The 21,992-nt window shown below is 45.8% G+C and overlaps 1 protein-coding gene across 4 annotated transcripts in view; it reads right to left on the bottom strand.

Moving 5' to 3' along the window:
• Positions 1-21,992, bottom strand: part of SRGAP2 (SLIT-ROBO Rho GTPase activating protein 2) — a 104,644-nt gene that overhangs the window by 34,525 nt on the left and 48,127 nt on the right. For 3 of the 4 annotated variants that reach the window (XM_058855682.1, XM_058855685.1, XM_058855684.1), the window contains 5 exons: positions 16,327-16,389; positions 13,348-13,563; positions 11,386-11,514; positions 2,405-2,629; positions 47-148 (listed from right to left, as the gene is read on the bottom strand). In XM_058855682.1, the coding sequence (XP_058711665.1) occupies positions 47-148; positions 2,405-2,629; positions 11,386-11,514; positions 13,348-13,563; positions 16,327-16,389 (735 nt within the window). The remainder of the gene's footprint in view (positions 1-46; positions 149-2,404; positions 2,630-11,385; positions 11,515-13,347; positions 13,564-16,326; positions 16,390-21,992) is intronic. The other variant, XM_058855683.1, reaches the window with a different exon arrangement.

Here is a 21,992-nt window from a genome sequence, read left to right as displayed (position 1 = left end):
CTGGAAGTGGCTAAGAGGGGCTGCAGAGTTTTGGTTATTCACTGACCTCTTCATTTTCAATCTTCAGCGTCGACAGCCGGGACTGCAGCTGCTGACACCTCTGCACCAACTCGCTCTGGACTGGCTGCTGGGCACAGAGCTGAGACTCCTGCAGGAGAAACAGCACAGCACTGCAGTCATTCATTTATTTATCAGACACAAACACTCCCTGAAGGGATGAACTTCAAAACTCAGTGAAGCTGGGTTTCAAGCGGAGGAGAAGGCTCTGCAGAAGCTGGGAGGATTGAACAGTGAGCAGGAGATGATGGCAGCATCAAAGAAGAGCTAGAAAGCATCAGCTGCTTTCAGTGATGTCAGCTCATGGTGTGCTGTGTGAGGCTGGAGGAGCTTCATCCCAGCTATTTGGATAAACCACATCAAAAATGAAGAATTTGGTTCAGTTTTTCAGCCAGGCACCCTGGGCTAGGGGCACAAGGGGCTGGGATTGCTCAGCTGAGCCACCTGCACAGCACAGCAACAGGCACAGGTCACTCCTGGATGAATCCAGAGCAGCTGAAATAAAAAGAGCACAGGCTGGGGACTTGTCACACACACCAGAACACCGAGGTTCCCTGAGCTGCTCGTTTTGTTCTGGGTTTTGTGTGGGTTTTTTTACAAGGAAACACTGACCTCGCTGCCTGAGGCTGTTTCTTCAGAGACAGAAATTGAAACTGGGAGTTTTATCCCACCTGTGCACACACAGGATCACACATTCTGATTCCATCTGCTGCGTGCAGCACCACTGCAACAAGAGCATCAGCTGCATTTCTAAACACTCCTCCAGCCTTGAGAGATAAATGATAAATGATTCAGTGAATGGGAGCTGCTCCTGAATGAGACTCTGCAGGTGATTCCTTTTCTTCCTAGGATCTTACAGCATCACAAGCACAGAAAAATCCAGGAAAGGTCATTTGGAGTCTGATAAATGAGAGAAACAGAGAAGAGCCTGGAGCAGTGGCTGTAATTCCCAGCCCAAAAGGAGAGGCTGTCTGCAGGAGCCTGTGCTCGGGGAATAATCTGGAAATGCAACCAACTGACCTAAATTGTCACTCTGTGCATGTGCTCCCACTCAGAACCAGCTTCACTTGTGGGGCTTTCAGCAGCTCCCAGCTGAGCAACCACGTCTTGTTAAACACAAAAAGGAGAGGGGTTTGCCCTGCCAAAAATGAGGATTCCTCTGACAGCCCCAGCTCACAGGGAGGATGCAAAAAGCACCACCACAAAGCATTTGTACTCTCAGGCTGCACACTCAGATGCTGCAAAAAAACAGCATTTAGGTTTCTTACATCAGCCCTTCCAATCTCAAAATTCAGGGGCTGTCTTGGGGATCGACCTGTGGTTGAAGGAAAGTGTTTCCTACTCCCATTTAATATCAAACCTAATTAAGAATTTGCAGCTCCAGTGAAGGGCCAAGGGTCAGGATCAGCTTGGATTTAACAGCAGCTCCTTGTCACAGAATCTCTGGGGCTGCAAGGGACCTCTGGAGATCATCCAGCTTTGACAGCCAAGAAACTTTACAAACTGAGATATCTCTGCTTCATCTTTTCATCATCTCCAACCTCCCAGGCTCCCAAAAGAGCCCACCAGGCAGCCCTGGAGGGGTCACTTTTGATAAAGTGAGGGTGATATGTAGGAGTCTGGAATACAGAGTGTGTGCCCTTGTTTCTGATACTTAGTTATAAGATCTAGAAAAACACTGAATTTCATAGAATATGAAATTCATGAGCATGTTTTCATGGTGATACATGAAAACAAATGTTAAAGTTAGATAGGAAAAGTGGAAGTGTGTAGATTAGAAAGTTTTTTAAATCACTGGGTGAAAAAGTTAGAGAACAGGAGACAAGATGGAGGATTTAGGGTGTTGTCTCTTGTCCCTTCTTCTTTCTTCTTCATGTTCTTCTCCTAAAGGTTTTTGGGTAATAGTGAGTGATTGGATAGAAAATGCCCCAGTGCATCACAGAGGTGATGGGTCATTGGGTCATTAAGAGAAATAATATATGTGTCTGTTGTTAATTGGGTAAAAATAAGTATAAAGATAAAAGAACTGCGTATTTCGGGGCCATTTTGTGTATCAGACATGAAGTGTGCCACAAGGCCTTGTTTGTACCATCAGAAGAAAGAAATGTTCCAAATTGCAAAGATTAACCTTGTAACCAGCCTGGAGAGAGCTGTTAAGTTTTGTGATCACCTGTTAATAAACACCAGAAACAAGATTCTAACGAGCTCAGGAGTTTCCTTCCAATCATAAAGACTGAGATAAGTGGAACTCCCCACGAGGGAGGATCCCAGAGGAATTCAGCCCAAAGGAGGCAAGGAGAGAGAAATTACATGATAAACAGGCAGAGCCAGCTGCACCCACACTGACCATGTCCCCCATGTGTGGCTGGAACTCAAACTTCATGGGTGGGCAGAAGACGTTGTTGTACATCTCCATCAGCCTCTGCTTGTCGCTGTTGGCGTCCAGGTTCTCCACGGCGTTCTCGATGGCATCCAGCCCCTCGTGCTTGGACTGCTCCAGGTTGAGTTCAGCTGACAGGAACGTCCTCAGGGCTCTGTTCAGGCTGGCGTGGTAGCCCAGGTCACAGCACTGCTGGAAAAACACACACAACTGCAGATGAATAAAGGAAACTTCAAAATGGGGATCTGAGTGCTGGAAAAACACAACTCCAGATGAATAAAGGGAACTTCAAAATGGGGATCTGAGTGCTGGAAAAACACAACTCCAGATGAATAAAGGGAACTCAGGAATGGGGATCTGAGTGCTGGAAAAACACACACAACTGCAGATGAATAAAGGGAATGCAGGAATGGGGATCTGAGTGCTGGAAAAACACAACTGCAGATGAATAAAGGGAACTCCAGAATGGGGATCTGAGTGCTGGAAAAACACAACTCCAGATGAATAAAGGAACTCAGGAATGGGGATCTGAGTGCTGGAAAAACACAACTCCAGATGAATAAAGGAACTCAGGAATGGGGATCTGAGTGCTGGAAAAACACAACTCCAGATGAATAAAGGAACTCAGGAATGGGGATCTGAGTGCTGGAAAAACACAACTCCAGATGAATAAAGGGAACTCCAGAATGGGGATCTGAGTGCTGGAAAAACACAACTGCAGATGAATAAAGGAACTCCAGAATGGGGATCTGAGTGCTGGAAAAACACAACTCCAGATGAATAAAGGAACTCAGGAATGGGGATCTGAGTGCTGGAAAAACACAACTCCAGATGAATAAAGGGAACTCCAGAACAGGGATCTGAGTGCTGGAAAAACACAACTCCAGATGAATAAAGGGAACTCCAGAACAGGGATCTGAGTGCTGGAAAAACACAACTGCAGATGAATAAAGGGAACTCCAGAATGGGGATCTGAGTGCTGGAAAAACACAACTCCAGATGAATAAAGGAACTCAGGAATGGAGATCTGAGTGCTGGAAAAACACAACTGCAGATGAATAAAGGAACTCAGGAATGGGGATCTGAGTGCTGGAAAAACACAACTCCAGATGAATAAAGGAACTCCAGAACAGGGATCTGAGTGCTGGAAAAACACAACTCCAGATGAATAAAGGAACTCCAGAACAGGGATCTGAGTGCTGGAAAAACACAACTCCAGATGAATAAAGGAACTCAGGAATGGGGATCTGAGTGCTGGAAAAACACAACTCCAGATGAATAAAGGGAACTCAGGAATGGGGATCTGAGTGCTGGAAAAACACAACTCCAGATGAATAAAGGGAACTCCAGAACAGGGATCTGAGTGCTGGAAAAACACAACTCCAGATGAATAAAGGAACTCAGGAATGGGGATCTGAGTTCTGGAAAAACACAACTCCAGATGAATAAAGGAACTCCAGAATGGGGATCTGAGTGCTGGAAAAACACAACTCCAGATGAATAAAGGAACTCCAGAACAGGGATCTGAGTGCTGGAAAAACACAACTGCAGATGAATAAAGGAACTCCAGAACAGGGATCTGAGTGCTGGAAAAACACAACTCCAGATGAATAAAGGAACTCAGGAATGGGGATCTGAGTGCTGGAAAAACACAACTCCAGATGAATAAAGGGAACTCAGGAATGGGGATCTGAGTGCTGGAAAAACACAACTCCAGATGAATAAAGGAACTCCAGAATGGGGATCTGAGTGCTGGAAAAACACAACTCCAGATGAATAAAGGGAACTCAGGAATGGGGATCTGAGTGCTGGAAAAACACAACTGCAGATGAATAAAGGGACTCAGGAATGGGGATCTGAGTGCTGGAAAAACACAACTGCAGATGAATAAAGGGAACTCCAGAATGGGGATCTGAGTGCTGGAAAAACACAACTCCAGATGAATAAAGGAACTCAGGAATGGGGATCTGAGTGCTGGAAAAACACAACTGCAGATGAATAAAGGAACTCAGGAATGGGGATCTGAGTGCTGGAAAAACACAACTGCAGATGAATAAAGGAACTCAGGAATGGGGATCTGAGTGCTGGAAAAACACAACTCCAGATGAATAAAGGGACTCAGGAATGGGGATCTGAGTGCTGGAAAAACACAACTCCAGATGAATAAAGGAACTCAGGAATGGGGATCTGAGCGCTTCCAGAGGTTGGATAAGTGGGGAATGAGTTGTGGGGTTTTTGTTGTCTTTGTCCCATTGGCTGCACAGAGCTCCTCAAGCTGTAACCCCATGCAAATTTTATCATTAATTACCAAGATTAAGTCATTATAAAGCTTGTGGAGTTTTTCGTGGAGTTTTTGAGACTTGTTTTTCATGGAGTACTCGAGACTCATTTCATCCAAAAAGTTTAACAGCAGAATTTCCCTAAATTCTAACCTGACTTTTTTAGGGGTCTTGTTCCTATGAAAACACCCCAAAATCCTTAAATAACATCATGAAAAGGAAGAGGAAAGCAAGTCACTGAAATGCTAATGGAGACACAAGATTTGGATCATCTATAAAGGCCAATCTGCACCCAAATAATTCCACAATTCCAGCAAACTGCTTCATTCCGTGCACTCCAGGAAGGAGGAGCACGACCTGGACGTGAAAACAGAGCCACCAAACCCAGCAGCCACCACTTGGGGATGATTTCATTGCTGGGGTGAAACAGAAGAGCAAAAAACTTTGAAGCAAGAAGTGGTTATGGTCAAGAATTTCCTGGCTATGGCTGACACTGGGATGATGTCAGCGGGAGACAATCGAGCAGCTTCATTTCCACCACGGCTGCAAGAGCCAAGTTTTCCTGTTTCAGAAGGGGAAAAAAAGGAGCTTTTCATTAGCATGAGATCAGAAGCAGCCTGGATTTTTCAGCCATCTCATAAAGTGAGCAAGAAGGAGCCCACCTTCTTGGAATTGCAAGCAAGATTACATCCACTAGGAGAATATCCAAAAAGGGAAGAAAGAGACCATCTGCTTGATTGCTGTGCTGCTCTGTAAGCAAAATTCACATGAAAACTCCCATCATTTGGGTCTCATCACTGTCATTGTTTGCAAACGCAGGGGAAAAAAAGAGGGGAAAAAAGAAGGGGTGGGGGGAGAGGGAAGAGAAAGTGCTGGACCATTCCCTGCTCCCACAGAATTCCTGCCACTGAGTGCTGGAAGCCTGGCTCCTGTGCCAAACAAGCTGTGGCAGGTGTGAAGCCTTGGAAAAAGAGCTGCAGTTGCTGGTTGGGCTGCAGGCAGAGAATTAAGGGACTTTATATTCAATCAGAAAAGAATAAAACCAGCCAAGCAAAAAAAAAAAAAAACACCCAAAAAAAAAACCCAAACCAAAACAAAAAGCAAAATAAAAGAGGCTTGATTGAGAATCTGCACGTGTGGAGGCAGCCTTGGATGAAGAGGCACTCCCAGCTCAGTCTGCAGCCAGGGGGGAAAGATGGGATTGGGATCAGCTCACATTTAACAGCAGCACTTGCTCCTTCCCACAGGATTTTTGGGGTTGCAAGGGACCTCTGGAGATCACCCAGGTCAAGCCAGGCTCACCTGGAGGTGACACAGGGACACGTCCAGGTGGGTTTGGGGCATCTGCAGGGAGGGAAACTCCAGGACTTCCCTGGGCAGAAGTTCCAGGGCTCTGCCACCCTCATGGACAGAAGCTCTTCCTCATGTTGAGGTGGAAATTTCTTGTGTTTGTGGTTTATTACTCCTTGTCCTGTCGCTGAACAGAGCCTGGAACCGTCCTGACATCCCTTGGGGAGGTTTGTATGGATTGCTGGGAGGTTTGTATGGATTGCTGGGACCCCCTCTCAACCCCCAAATTGTCTTTCTGGGTTCTGCTGGACCCTCTCCAGCAGCTCCCTGTCATTCCTCAACTGCAGAGCCCAGAACTGAACACAATTCCTGCTGGTGCACCCTCCCAGTGTGACCAGTTTGTCCTCCCAGTGTCCCCAGGAATGCACTGGGAACCCAAAGGGGAGTTCTTGTGTCACACCCCACCTCGCTCAGGTGAGCTCTTTGCTGTTGAAGCCACTGACAGAAAACATCTCCCAGCCCACTGCCCCGCTTTAAAGAGATTTTTGTGGGGTTTTTTTTAAGTCCAGTGTTCCATGTTTATAAATGCACCAGTCCTGCCATCCCTTTTCTGGGTTATATAAATGTTTGATGGAATCGTTCTCGAAGGAAATCAATTTTTTATAAGAATTTAATGATAACTCATTCAAATTCACTTCCCAACATGACAGCTGATTAACCCTTTGCCAGTTAGCTTTCAAACAGGCCTCAAAAATAGAAGATTTAAGAGGAAAAGGCCCTTGGTTTTAAAATGTAATTCACATTTGGAAGGGGAAGGATGAGATCCTGGAGTAGGCAGCCATGGACCATCTATTCCTAGAAGTGCAAACCAAGCTCTGGGACTCACACACACGTTTTTATCTTTTTTTTTTTCCTCCATCCTGTCCTAGTGACCCTTTTATAAATATGAGTTAATGCAAACTTCCCCATTACTGTAATATTTCATTAGCATCAAAGAGCTGCCTCAGTCCCCAAAGTCAGGAAATTCAAAACTACTGGGCTATGGCAGAAACAATTTATTGCTCTTAACTCTCCACAAGGAATTAACTCCCTGTTATCCTTCCCTGCACACTGCAGAATGTGCTGGACAAACATGATATTAAACAAACTTTAATGCTGTTTGGCCTAACACAATCTCCTTGTAAGTAACTCTGAAGATTACTTTTATATTATATTTCAAAATTCAATATCACCAAACGATTAGATCGAGGGAAGGCATTACAGCCTGGCTTAAAAATCACATTTTTATTCAAGTCAGATGGCTCAGATAACCATCACTGGTTATAATTGTTAATTTTCAATCCTTCAGGATCAAAGGCATTAATAAATCTATTTTCCCTGTGTCTCAACAATGAGATAACTGAACTCCATCTCCTGTGCTCCCAGACAAGTCCCACGTTTTTCCATGCCTGAACACAGAGCAGATAACACTTTTATTCTGAAGATGATGGGATTTTGTAGAGTTAAATTGAACGCTCCAAGGGCAGGGACTCACCCAGAGCCACAAGGAACAGCCAAATTCCCTGGAATTCAGAAGTTTTCTCTTGTTCTGCTGTGCTCCAGACACAGCTGGGACTGCCCAGGGAGAGCAGCCCTTTCTCTCAGGCTGGGTAGCCCAGATTTGTTGTGTCCTGCTGAAAACACCTCAGCTCTGTGCTCAGGAATCATTCTGGGCTTGTGAAACCCAAATGCATCCTTTGCTACCTGTGATTCATGAAAATACACCAAGAACTGACAACTGAACCAGGCAGCATTTGAGGGGAAGACTTGAGAGACAGAGCTTTGGATGAAAAATATTAAAACAATTAAATTAGGCTGATGTTGGTGAAATTAATCCCAATCTTGTAGCTTTGATAGAAATATATACAGAGAGTTTTAATTTGTTAAAAACCCAGGGCCACGCAATTAAGGTTGAGAAAATGTTAAGCAAAACAGGACTCCTAAAAAGGCAGCAGGAATAAACAAACCAGGCCTCTGCAGCACAACAATCCTGCAAACCACAACTTTTGGAAATAACAGCATTTTTCAAGCCCACTCTCAGTGACAGCCCTGACCTCCAAAGGACAGGTTTAAATCAACACCTGGCACAAGAGCACTCCAGGAGAGTTTATCATCAGCTGAATAAATGTATCCTATAGACTGCTGGTTATTCTAATAGCTGGGTAATTAATTGAGATCTGAGTGCTCTTTACTGCCTATGTCTAGAGACTCTTGTGCTCATCACTCCCTGCTCCTCCACTGCAGCTCCCTCCAGGCTCTGCAGCCACGAGATTCCAGCAGGGATGGCCCTGGAAATGTACAGGATCCCACACTCAGCATGTCCAGGGGAAGGGATGGAACAGGATCCCACACTCAGTGTGTCCAGGGGAAGGATTGGGAACAGGATCCCACACTCAGTGTGTCCAGGGCAAGGGATGGAACAGGATCCCACACTCAGTGTGTCCAGGGCAAGGGATGGAACAGGATCCCACACTCAGCATGTCCAGGGGAAGGATTGGGAACAGGATCCCACACTCAGTGTGTCCAGGGGAAGGATTGGGAACAGGATCCCACACTCAGTGTGTCCAGGGCAAGGGATGGAACAGGATCCCACACTCAGTGTGTCCAGGGGAAGGATTGGGAACAGGATCCCACACTCAGTGTGTCCAGGGGAAGGGATGGAACAGGATCCCACACTCAGTGTGTCCAGGGGAAGGATTGGGAACAGGATCCCACACTCAGTGTGTCCAGGGGAAGGATTGGGAACAGGATCCCACACTCAGTGTGTCCAGGGGAAGGGATGGAACAGGATCCCACACTCAGTGTGTCCAGGGGAAGGGATGGAACAGGATCCCACACTCAGTGTGTCCAGGGGAAGGGATGGAACAGGATCCCACACTCAGTGTGTCCAGGATGAAGGGATGGAACAGGATCCCACACTCAGTGTGTCCAGGGGAAGGGATGGAACAGGATCCCACACTCAGTGTGTCCAGGGGAAGGATTGGGAACAGGATCCCACACTCAGTGTGTCCAGGGGAAGGATTGGGAACAGGATCCCACACTCAGTGTGTCCAGGGCAAGGGATGGAACAGGATCCCACACTCAGTGTGTCCAGGGGAAGGATTGGGAACAGGATCCCACACTCAGTGTGTCCAGGGGAAGGGATGGAACAGGATCCCACACTCAGTGTGTCCAGGGGAAGGATTGGGAACAGGATCCCACACTCAGTGTGTCCAGGGCAAGGGATGGAACAGGATCCCACACTCAGTGTGTCCAGGATGAAGGGATGGAACAGGATCCCACACTCAGTGTGTCCAGGGGAAGGATTGGGAACAGGATCCCACACTCAGTGTGTCCAGGGGAAGGATTGGGAACAGGATCCCACACTCAGTGTGTGTCCAGGGGAAGGATTGGGAACAGGATCCCACACTCAGTGTGTCCAGGGCAAGGATTGGGAACAGGATCCCACACTCAGTGTGTGTCCAGGGGAAGGATTGGGAACAGGATCCCACACTCAGTGTGTCCAGGGGAAGGATTGGGAACAGGATCCCACACTCAGTGTGTCCAGGGGAAGGATTGGGAACAGGATCCCACACTCAGTGTGTCCAGGGGAAGGATTGGGAACAGGATCCCACACTCAGTGTGTCCAGGGGAAGGGATGGAACAGGATCCCACACTCAGTGTGTCCAGGGGAAGGATTGGGAACAGGATCCCACACTCAGTGTGTCCAGGGCAAGGGATGGAACAGGATCCCACACTCAGTGTGTCCAGGGGAAGGGATGGAACAGGATCCCACACTCAGTGTGTCCAGGGCAAGGGATGGAACAGGATCCCACACTCAGCATGTCCAGGGGAAGGGATGGAACAGGATCCCACACTCAGTGTGTCCAGGGGAAGGGATGGAACAGGATCCCACACTCAGTGTGTCCAGGATGAAGGGATGGAACAGGATCCCACACTCAGTGTGTCCAGGGGAAGGGATGGAACAGGATCCCACACTCAGTGTGTCCAGGGGAAGGGATGGAACAGGATCCCACACTCAGTGTGTCCAGGGGAAGGATTGGGAACAGGATCCCACACTCAGTGTGTCCAGGGGAAGGATTGGGAACAGGATCCCACACTCAGTGTGTCCAGGATGAAGGGATGGAACAGGATCCCACACTCAGTGTGTCCAGGCTGAAGGGGTGCTTCCATATCTGGAAATAACCTCGGGGCTCCTGGCTGAGATTTCAAAAATCAGAATTTTGGGGTGGTTTTTTTTTGGTGGTGTGTTTTACCAAAAGCAGGATTGCTGCAGAATGGTGGGGAGACTGAAACATGTCCTGGTGGGCAGAGAAAGGATCGGAGGGAGCAGCTGGAGCTGTGTCAAGGAGGTTTGGGATGGAGATCAGGGAAAGGTTCTCCTCCCCAGAAGGTGCTGGGGCACTGAGCAGGCTCCCCAGGGAATGGGCACTGCTCCAAACCTTCCAGAGCTCCAGGAGTGCTTGGACAACATCCTGGGATTTTGGGGTGTCTGTGCAGGAGCTGGACTGGATGATCCCTGTGGGTCCCCTCCAACTCAGAATATTCCATAATTCAATGACTTTTCCAAAACCAGTTAAAAGCAGCTTTAGGAAACGCTTCTGAACTCCCTCTCTTCTACCAAATTTCTTCTACTGTTTCTACAGCTAACAATCTGTTTTTTCAAACATGCTGCTGAGTTAAAATCTTGTGGATCTCAAAACAGTCAAACAAAAATCTCAGGCAGCAGGGTGAGCCTGAAGCTGGGTTTCACTTGAACTAAGCAGCTCCTCCTTTTCTCAGAGTTCCTCGTCCCTGTGACAGAGGTGGCCACCTGAGAAAAGCTCTTGTCACAGATAGTGACCAGTGCCAGGCCACTGAGACCCCCAAGCTGCCCAGCCCTGCTGTGCAGAGCTTTCCAGCTGTGCAGAGCTTTCCAGCTGTGCAGAGCTTTCCAGCTGTGCAGAGCTTTGTTTCCAGCTGTGCAGAGCTTTCCAGCTGTGCAGAGCTTTCCAGCTGTGCAGAGCTTTGTTTCCAGCTGTGCAGAGCTTTGTTTCCAGCTGTGCAGAGCTTTCCAGCTGTGCAGAGCTTTGTTTCCAGCTGTGCAGAGCTTTCCAGCTGTGCAGAGCTTTGTTTCCAGCTGTGCAGAGCTTTCCAGCTGTGCAGAGCTCTCCAGCTGTGCAGAGCTTTGTTTCCAGCTGTGCAGAGCTTTCCAGCTGTGCAGAGCTTTGTTTCCAGCTGTGCAGAGCTCTCCAGCTGTGCAGAGCTCTCCAGCTGTGCAGAGCTTTCCAGCTGTGCAGAGTTTTCCAGCTGTGCAGAGGGAGGAGAGGGATGTGGGAGGCTCCCGGCCCCAGCACTTACATCAATGAGATCAGACAGGTCGTGGATGTAGTACTTGAAGACCGAGGCATTGGTGGCTTCCAGGGCCAGCAGATACTCATTCCTCGCCTTGATTGCCTTCAGTCTGTTCTCTGTGTACTTTGCCTGGCGCTGAAAGGCAACAAAAAGCAGAAAAAAAGCGTTAAAAGAGGTGAGCAGCGCTCTGAGTAACACCAGAGAACACTGAGCAAACCTTACTCTGCTCACACAGATTCTGCCCATTTGAATTCCAGTTCTGCCAGGACTCCAAGGCTTGAAATGCAGATTAATTATTTAGATGGGCTTAAACATTGCTAAACTGGATTCAGAGTCTTGAGGCTGTGGGATGGGGAAGATTAAAGGAGGAATGAAGGGACAAGGAGGGTTTAGGAGGTTATGGCCCAGCTCCAGCACCACCAGAGAAGCCCAGGAGGGTCTGAGGGTTGCTACAGGTACTCCATCTCTTCCAAGGCCTGAACTTTGTCCTTCCAGAGCCTAAATCCATTCAAAAATAACCCCTTCTATTGGTCTGAACCTTAGAGCTGAACTGCTGGAGGAAACAATTGCTGAGCCCACTGGTTCTGTCCCCAGAGCCAGTTTGGGATTGCTGGCCTTGTGCTCTGGACAACAAAAATAATCACATTAACCATGAATTCCAAGCAGGTAACTGCTGCTCTCCCACTCTAACCTGCTTTCAGCTTTTTGTGCCATGCCTGGGGTTGCACAAACTGCACCTGACCATCCTGAAGGAACCCTGCTGCTGGCTTTGCCTTTCCTTCATCTGAAATAAAACCTGCAGGAATAAAACCTGCAGGAATAAAACCTGCAGGAATAAAACCTGCAAAAATGAAACCTGCAAAAATGAAACCTGCACAAATTCAACCAGCACAGATTAATCCTGCACAAATTCAACCTGCACAAATTCAACCTGCACAAATTCAACCTGCACAAATTCAACCTGCACAAATTAAAACCTGCACAAATTCAACCTGCAGGAATAAAACCTGCAGGAATAAAACCTGCACAGATTAAACCTGCACAAATTAAACCTGCACAGATTAAACCTGCACAAATTAAAACCTGCACAAATTAAACCTGCACAAATTCAACCTGCACAAATTAAAACCTGCACAAATTAAACCTGCACAGATTAAAACCTGTACAAATTAAACCTGCACAGATTAAACCTGCACAAATTAAAACCTGCACAAATTAAACCTGCACAAATTAAACCTGCACAGATTAATCCTGCACAAATTCAACCTGCACAAATTAAAACCTGCACAGATTAATCCTGCACAAATTCAACCTGCACAAATTCAACCTGCACAGATTAAACCTACACAGATTAAACCTGCACAGATTAATCCTGCACAGATTAATCCTGCACAAATTAAAACCTGCACAAATTAAACCTGCACGAATAAAACCTCCACAAATTAAACCTGCACAAATTCAACCTGCACAAATTCAACCTGCACAAATTCAACCTGCACAAATTCAACCTGCACAAATTCAACCTGCACAAATTCAACCTGCACAAATTCAACCTGCACAAATTAAAACCTGCACAAATTAAAACCTGCACAAATTAAACCTGCACAAATTCAACCTGCACAGATTAATCCTGCACAAATTCAACCTGCACAAATTAAAACCTGCACAAATTCAACCTGCACAAATTAAAACCTGCACAAATTCAACCTGCACAAATTCAACCTGCACAAATTAAACCTGCATGAATAAAACCTGCACAAATTAAACCTGCACAAATTCAACCTGCACAGATTCAACCTGCACAGATTAAACCTGCACAGATTAATCCTGCACAAATTAAAACCTGCACAAATTAAACCTGCACGAATAAAACCTGCACAAATTCAACTTGCACAAATTTAACCTGCACAAAGGATGAGATTTAGCTGTGAGGAGGGAATCACTGGCTCCTGTGGACTCTGCCAGTACCTTCTCCTTCATCTTCTCGATTTTTTTGACGGAGCTTCTCCGGACGTGTTTCTCCTCAAACTTGACGTTGGAGGTGGAGTCAGGGGAGCGTGGGGTCTGTTTGTCCTCCTGCTTCACTGACTTCCCAATCTGCTTCTCCTCCTGCTTCTCTGCCTCCTTCAGCTTGCTCTGGGCACTGATGCTGTCAGCGTTGTACATGTGGTAGGTTTTCATCACCTGCAGACAACAAAAAAACCAACACTCAGGGCCCAGAGCTGTTGGGTCTGAAATACCTGAACTGGAAAAAAAAACCACACAAAACCACTCAGGGAAATTTCCCACGTCAGAGGAGCAGGGCAGGAGGTGCCTGAGGTGGCTCCCAAAACAGATCTGAAATCCAAGTGGGTGATTCTGCAGCTGCTGCTTTGTTTGGCTTTGGCGTGTGCCTTCTTGCACAAGCCAATAAAGGAGGCACAAAAACAACAAAAAAATGACTAAATCCAGCCTCCTTGAGTGCTCAAAAGAAATGATATGGCAGGAAAATGAGAGCTTTTCATCAGCAGGTAAGGTTTCTGAAGGGAGCCCTTTCATCTGGGTGAATCAGAGCTTTAAACATCACAGGGTGGAAATCCAGTCTCAGCTGCAAGAGCCACTCAGGCATCATTTGTACAAATCGAATTTGGGACATAAAAGTACTTCTGGGCACTTTATGTAATAAAAAAAAATGTGTTTCTCGCATGTAGGGAGACCCAGACCCTGTGCTGTGTGGACAACTTCTATTAAAGCACATTTTTATAGGTAAATATAGCTAAATATCCCCCCCACAGTCAGGGAAATCCCATTTGTTTCATGTCATATTAATGTCTAGATTTGTGTTAAGCAAATAGAACTGAAGGACATGAGATATAAACCAGTTTTTTTATCCATAAATGCAAAGCAATTTGAGTCCCACGCCAAAACAAACACGATACAACACTCACAGGGGGCAAAAAAAAATTGCACAATTGCATAAAGTCACCCATCCCAGCAGCAATAAAGGCTCCACTTGTGAATAATTTGATTTATCTCAGCTGAAAACCCGTTTACAGCTATTTTGCAGCAGAACAGAACACAATTTCACCTCGGTGGGCTGCGTGCCCCTGCTCTGCAGTGATCAGCAGAGGTCCCAGATCCAAAGAGACTCTGGATTTAAAGATGAAAGGGAATGTGAGTGCAGGCAGTGCTAAAGAACATCCTGAATAATTCACACAGCCACACTCCCAGCCCCTGCAGATGCTCAGACTGCAAAGCAGGCGTTTATAATTATAATAATAGATGCAGAGGAGTTGCTTTTCCTCTCTTGCTCGGAGTGGAGCTGGCAGAGAGCAGGAGTAGAGGGAGAAATCCCAGTTTGAATGGGTTTGTAATGGTTTTGTGCCACGTTGGCAGCCACAGGCACTGGTGACTCACTGGGGTCTGCAGAGGGCAAAAATGATAGGCTGGGACAAACCTCTGGGTTTTATTTGTAAAATTGTATTTGTATTTTTAAATTTGTATTTGTGTAGAGAAAGTAAAGATTTCACTCAGATCCATTTTTACCTAAAAGCAGGGATCCTGCCAATCCTTTGGATGTGGAATTAGGGAATCACTGAGGTTGGGAAAGACCAGCTTTGGTTGATCACCCAGCCCAGAGCATCACATCCAGCAGAAAAAGAGGTGGAATTGCTTCTAAAAGTACCCCTAAATTTAATCACTGGTGGGGTGGCTTTAATTCCAGCAAAAAGCATCTTTTAACACCATCAGGAGTGGCTTTTTGCAAAGGAAAAGGTTTTCTGGTGAAGGGACAATTTACAGTTCTGCAGCAGATGGAATGAATAAATAAATTTCAAATTCCCAGCCATTTAAAATATCAATACCTTCCATCACTTTGTTTAGCAAAGGCTGAATTCTGGAAGTTCTTCCTTCCAAGGGAACAGGAATCAGCAGAATTCACTATTTGGCTGAAAAAATGAGCCTGGCACCCAGAAATGATCCCCTGTCCATGAAACTCCAGAGCCAGCTGAACTTGGATCAGAAATTTACCTCAGTTCCTAAATTTAGAGACAGATCCAAGTCTTTCCTTAGGATCCCATCCATGACAGGACTCAAAAGTTGACCAGATTACGCCCTCAAATAGAAAATCATTTCTGCAGAGCTGATTTGCCTGAATATTTGGCTTTGAGGCATTAATTGTAACAAATGCTAATGAAACTATTCCCTCTATATATTTTATTGACACAGGAAATTTCAGGGAACCCCCCTGAAACTCTGCAAAACTGGTTTTTACCCCAAATTTCACCACAGGGTCAATATGTTCACAGCCTGAGAACAAACCCCTGGGTCACCTTCTGGAAGGAGGAAGGCCAGACCGTAAATCTCAGTGTCACGACCCAACAAACCACTCAGGAAGGACAAAAATAAAAGGGATTTTGAGCCACTGGACAGTGAGTTCTGCTTTTAAAGAAGAGAACTCGCTCAGTATCAGCTGCAGGAAGCAAAGTTTTCATCAGGCAAGAGGCTCCTCCATTCATGTGTGTGAGGAGAAGAAAATCCCCAGGCACGTGAACCCTGGGGGGAAACTTCCTTCCTCTTCCTCGGTGGATTTACTGAGAGGCAAAAAGCAGAGATGGGAAACTCTTCCTGCAAAAGGAGCTGTTCTGCTCAGGGCTGAGGGACAAATAAGCTCAGTGGGTGCCTCTGATGTGGCTCACACCACACAAACCCCGAGATTTTGGGTGTGTTTGGGGATAATTCTCCTATCTCTGGCTTCTTCTTTTAAACCAGCAAAATTTAATTTAATTTAAATGGGCAGGAAGGTGAGCCAACACTTAGAGAGCTGAAACAACAGCAGGACAGAGGGGGGAAAAATGGGATTTATGGAGCTTTATAGCAGGGAGTGCAGCCTTTTCTCAGCCTTGGTGGGAGAAGTCAAACACTTCTCCCTTCTGCCTGAGGAGATGCCAAGAAATCAGTTTGATTTACCGTGTAGAGTTCATTCAAAACCTTCATCAAGTCCTCCTGGAGCTGCAGTCCCACTTCCTTGCTCTGCAACAGAACAGAGAAATGAAAGTTAATTGAGGAAGACGCTGCAGAGGCAGAGGAAGTGAGCACGGGGCATCCACAAATAATTTAGGTGCAATTAAGCACCACTGTTTGTGCTGGCAAATCCAATCAGTGCCCAGCCCAGAGGCACTCAGGGTCACTTTGTACCAGGAGTATTAATAAACTGAAATCCCAGATGGGCACAGCCAGAAAAGCTCTATGGAACACAGATGGAAATTTCCAGAAAATGTGAAATTTTTCAGTTCTCCGGCCTGAAAATATAGAATTTTTCCCATTTGAAGAGGATGAAGCAAAGCTGAGGGTACAGGACAGCTTGGGGTGGAAGCTGAAGAAAAGCAGGATAAGGAAATCACCACATAACAATAACTTAATTCAGTTTATAGATTTTACTCATTCACTGCCCACTAAGGCAGCACTTGTGTGTTCCAACCCTCATATTATGAGTGTTTAATATCAACTGGGGCAAGCAAATTTGATAAATTCAAGATTATTTATGCCTACAACATTCAGGAAAAGAAAGAGATAAAGAGGCAATGCAGCCAAACCCAGGCTTAAACCAACATTTCCAGGAAGTCAAGATAGTGCTAAGCCATGAGGAAAAAACCCAATAACACCCTGATAAATTGAAAAGCCAGAAGAGAAAGATTATCTGATTTGAATTTAAATTATTCTTTTCCCCGTAGTGTCCAGTTCAGCAGCGCTTGGAGTGTGTTTCTGAGATGAAAAAATTGCTTTATTACATGAAAAAATTGCTTTATTAGAGCATATTTTTTTATTATTTTGGGGTGTTGTGGTTCAGACCAGCCTGGAATTGCTCTGTTGGCAGCACCATGGGATTCACAAGTATCCAATGCCAAATCCTTCGGATTCTCCACATGTTCCAATCCCATATTCCTCACCCAGCAGCCCGAGGAACAAAGAGCACCCAACACAAACGCTGACAAGGGAAAGGAGTCTCTAATTCAGAGAAAAGCACAGAGCTGCTGATTCCCAACCTCCAAGGGAGTTTGGAGGAACAAAACCTTCGGGATTTGCACCTCTGGCAGCCGAGGCTGCTGCTCACCCTGCAGTGATCTGGGGTTTTCTGGCTGCCTTTTCCTCCATGTGTTGATGATTAATGGAAGTGACTGCCTGGCTCTGTCACTGAACTTTTCCCTGTTCCCTTTTCCAGTGCTGCTGGAACCTCCTGGCCCCATCCTCTTCCTCTCACCCCGCTCTTCCCAGCCCGTTTTGCTCATTTCTTGCACTAAAAAATTGCTCGTTTTCCGCACAGACTGCTGAAGCATCAATTATACAGCAGAGATTGAAATGAGTATTTTAATGCAGATTTCGGGTTGAAAGGGGTAAAAGAAGATGCCAAATTGTCAAAACACGAAACTCTCTGTGGCTTCCAAATGAGCTCTCGAGAAAGGAGCTGCTGGATTGCTGGACTGGAAAAAAAACTCCTTCCATTAAGATGAAGGTAAGACAGATCACAGGGGACATCAGAACAAGAGCTGTGCAATGAGCACTGTTCATGTCAAACTGTTCCCTGCACTGATTCCACCCCCCCCAAAAAAAAAAATGTCTAAGAGAAAAAACAGCTGAGCTGGCTGACCCTGATAAATGAAAATACATTGGAGGAAGCTGAAGGGTTTGCTTGGGAAAGTCAGAGGAAAATGGATCGGACATTAGGAAAAAGTTATTGCTGGAGTGCAGTGGAGGGAGGTGGAGGTGATGCCCAAGGAGAATTCCCCTGAATTCCCACAGAATTCCAAGTGCAGATTAAAGGCTGCTGATCCCACTGCCATACAGGCACGAGAGATTCCAGCATCGTGCCAGAAAGTGCCACGGAATTATGAATAAAATCCATGCCAAGGAAAGACAACAACAGTCCTGGCAGCTGGGAATGTCTCCATATCAATTGTTACTGCAGCAGCAAATTCGGCATTGTTCTGTATTTTCTCTATTATTCTGTGTTTTGCAAAGGCAGAACGATTCATTTTGTAAACAAGGCAATAAATGAAAGATATTCTGATCAGCTTTACTGTGATCTCCTCCTGGCTCTACCTGCACCCACATCTACTGCACCTCCCTTAATGTGAGGAAGGGCTTGTGCAACAAAATCTTAATTAATTGGCTGCACTAATGAGCTGGGTGTGTGGGGTGGAGGTGTCCCCACAAACTGTGTGCCCTGATCTGATCAGGTTAAACCCTTCTCCTGTAGATGTGGGAGATGATCTGCTTGAAGAGCATCTCTGGGGCACGGCAGGAGCTCCCTGCACAGCTCAGGGAGCAGCTCCTCACCTGTGCTGGGTCCTGAGAGGTCACAAAAGCGCTCCCACCAGGTGGGAAGAGACCTTTGGAGACCATCGAGTCCAAGCCAACACCTCAACTAAACCACAGCACCCAGTGCCACATCCAACCTTTTTATTTTTTAAACACATCCAGGGGTGGTGACAGCACCACCTCCCTGGGCAGACTATTCCAGAACTTCATCATCCTCTCTGTAAAACACCTTTTCCTAATATCCAACCTGTATTTCCCTCGGTGCAGCTCAAGGCTGTGGGCTCTGCTCTGTCAGTGCTGCCTGGAGAAGGAAACCAGCCCCACCTGCCCACAGCCACCTTTCAGGGAGCTGTAGAGGGTGACAAGGTCACCTCTGAGTCTCTTTTTCTCCAGGCTGAACATCCCCAGCTCCCTCAGCTGTTCCTCACAGGGCTCGTGTTCTAAATCCATCACCAGCTTTGTTACCTCCTCTGGACAAGGAAGAGGACGAGGAGGAGGAGGAAGGCTTCCCTTCCTCTGCCACCCAGAGGTGCTGAACATCCCTTCCCTTCCTCTGCAAACCAGGGAGATGCTGAACACCCCTTCCCTTCCTCTGCAAACCTGGGAGGTTCTGAACATCCCTTCCCTTCCTCTTCAAACCAGAGGTGCTGAACACCCTTCTCTTCCTCTGACATCCACAGATGTGCTGAACATCCCTTCCCTTCCTCTTCAAACCAGAGATGCTGAACACCCCTTCCCTTCCTCTTCAAACCAGGGAGATGCTGAACATCCCTTCTCTTCCTCTGCCATCCAGGGAGATGCTGAACATCTCTTCCCTTCCTCTGCCATCCACAGAGGTGCTGAACATCCCTTCCCTTCCTCTTCAAACCAGGGAGATGCTGAACACCCCTTCCCTTCCTCTGCAAACCTGGGAGGTTCTGAACATCCCTTCCCTTCCTCTTCAAACCAGAGGTGCTGAACATCCCTTCCCTTCCCTTCCTTTTCAAACCAGGGAGGTGCTGAACACCTCTTCCCTTCCTCTTCAAACCAGGAAAGCAGCAGCAGCAGCAGGCAGGGCAGTCCCAGCAGGATGTGGCAGGAATGCCAGGCTGTGGATGCAGGTTTTCCCCAGCCCAGGAGGCTGCTGTGAGCACACACACATACTCCTTTGTTACTCCAGGGTGTATCTGCACCATGTGCAGGGCTGGAGGTTCTGCCACCCCTGGCTGGAACATAAATTCCCAGCACGGGCTGTGCCAGCTCCTCAACAGCCTCTTTGTTCCATTCCTCCTCCCCTCCACCTCCCCTCTAATTTAATCAAGATGTTTTTGGGATCTACTGCGGGTTCCGCATTCCACCCAACATTAACGACTTCAGCTTCCAAATATTTGGGGGGGGGGGAGGATAATAAAGAGGAGAGCTCAGGAATGCCATCAACATTTTCTGCCCCGCATCTCCAGCCCCAGCAAGGTCCTCCCAAAGCCTGACAGAAAGATGGGATGGCTTCAAAACCAACATTCCCTGGAGTTCCTGAGGTGCTTTCCCCAAAAAACCCAACCACAGCCAGCAAGGGCTCAAGCCACGGCAGGGGGAATGTGTAACACAACAAGATAAGAGATTTTGATCTAATTTGCTGCCTCAAATTATGTCAGATGACAGCTGGAGCCCAAATCTGCTGATGCTGGAACAGCCCTGAAACAGCATCTCTGCATCTTTTTAGAAGTAACAATTAAATATGCCTAGGTGGGGAATAAACATTAAATATTCCATATTTTTTGAATCACCAGTGGAGTGATTCCAGGAGGGGAGCAGGGATGTAGCAAAACTCTGCACCTCAATGAGAGTTTTACTCGTGGCATTTGCACTTTTACAAATCCACACCGTGATGGGAAAATATTTTTTACAGATGCCCAGCATTTTAACCATCACACTTCTGGTTTTTCCATGTGTGGGGTGCTTTAAGATTTGTCATATTCTGGTACCAGAGCAGCAGGAGCTGTAAAGTAGGTCATGACAGACCCCTTCAGAGAATTAATAATTCTTCTTCCTTGATTACTGCAAGGCTTTTAACCAACTCATTGTGGATTTTCCATTTCACATCAAACACCCTGCAGTGTACCAGGAGATAAACTGGGGGTTTTTCCCACCATCAAAGGGGCTAAACAGGAGAATTTCAAATCCTCAGGTTGGTTTTCTTGATTCCAAACGGGGGTTTTTCCCCATAAATATCCTCAAATGAGGGGATACAGCAGGGAAAGGTCCCTTCCCCAGCAGCCCAGGGAAGCTCCCAGCTAAAACCAGGGCAGAAAATGTTATTTTAAAAATTTAAATGTTATTTAAATTAAGATGCTCAGCATCTTAAGCAGATGCTGAGCTGGTACCTGGCTCAGCTCAGAGACACAGCCTGTCCCCAGGCCCCTCTGCCCACAGAATAAATCTGCTTTTCTGCCCATTAACATTTGCCAGTCACTTCACAATTTCCTCATGTAAAAATCTGTCAAACTGAAAATAATCAGTTTGTTCAGACACAAAGTGAGGCTTCCACAGTCCGCTCTTTCAAAAAAAAAAAGGTCATTTTCTCTTTTTTTTTTTTTTTTTCTTTCAATTTGAACAAGATTATCAGGCTGCTGCTAGGAAAATTTCAAAGAGACAACACAGAGAAAGTGATTAAAGAGACCAAATTAAAGAAACTGCTGCTCAAAGGTCTATACATGTATAAATAATCCCAAGGGATCCCACTCAAAAGATACGTCTGGAGGCAAGAAAACCTGATAACCATGCAAGAAACAGGAAGGTTGCACCATGCAGAGAAATGAAGGGTCACAATAAACAGAGAGGGTGACAGGGGGATAGAGAGAAAAGGGGAAATCAAAGCAGGAATCAGCTCAAACAGAAAAACATTTGGGGTTAAAAATCCCATATATAAATATAAATATAAATATAAATATAAATATAAATATAAATATAAATATAAATATAAATATAAATATAAATATAAATATAAATATAAATATAAATATAAAAACATACATAGATATAGAAATGTAGAAAAATGGAAATCAAAGCAGGAATCAGCTCAAAAAGAATAATCTTTGGAGTTAAAAAACCCATATATAAATATAAATATATACATAGATATAGAAATTTAGAAAAAGGGAAATCAAAGCAGGAATCAACACAAATAGAAGAGTATTTTCTGGGGAAAAGATACACATATAAATATAAAAAATGAGAGTGTGATGGGGATAGAGAGAAAAGGGGAAATCAAAGTAGGAATCAGCTCAAACAGAAGAATCTTTGGGGTTAAAAAACCAATATATAAATATAAATACATACAT

Source organism: Poecile atricapillus, chromosome 23, assembly GCF_030490865.1.
Source record: "Poecile atricapillus isolate bPoeAtr1 chromosome 23, bPoeAtr1.hap1, whole genome shotgun sequence".
Taxonomy (NCBI): Eukaryota; Metazoa; Chordata; class Aves; order Passeriformes; family Paridae; genus Poecile; species Poecile atricapillus.
The sequence above is the reverse complement of the archived record's forward strand: the minus strand, read 5'-3'. Positions and strand labels throughout refer to the sequence as shown.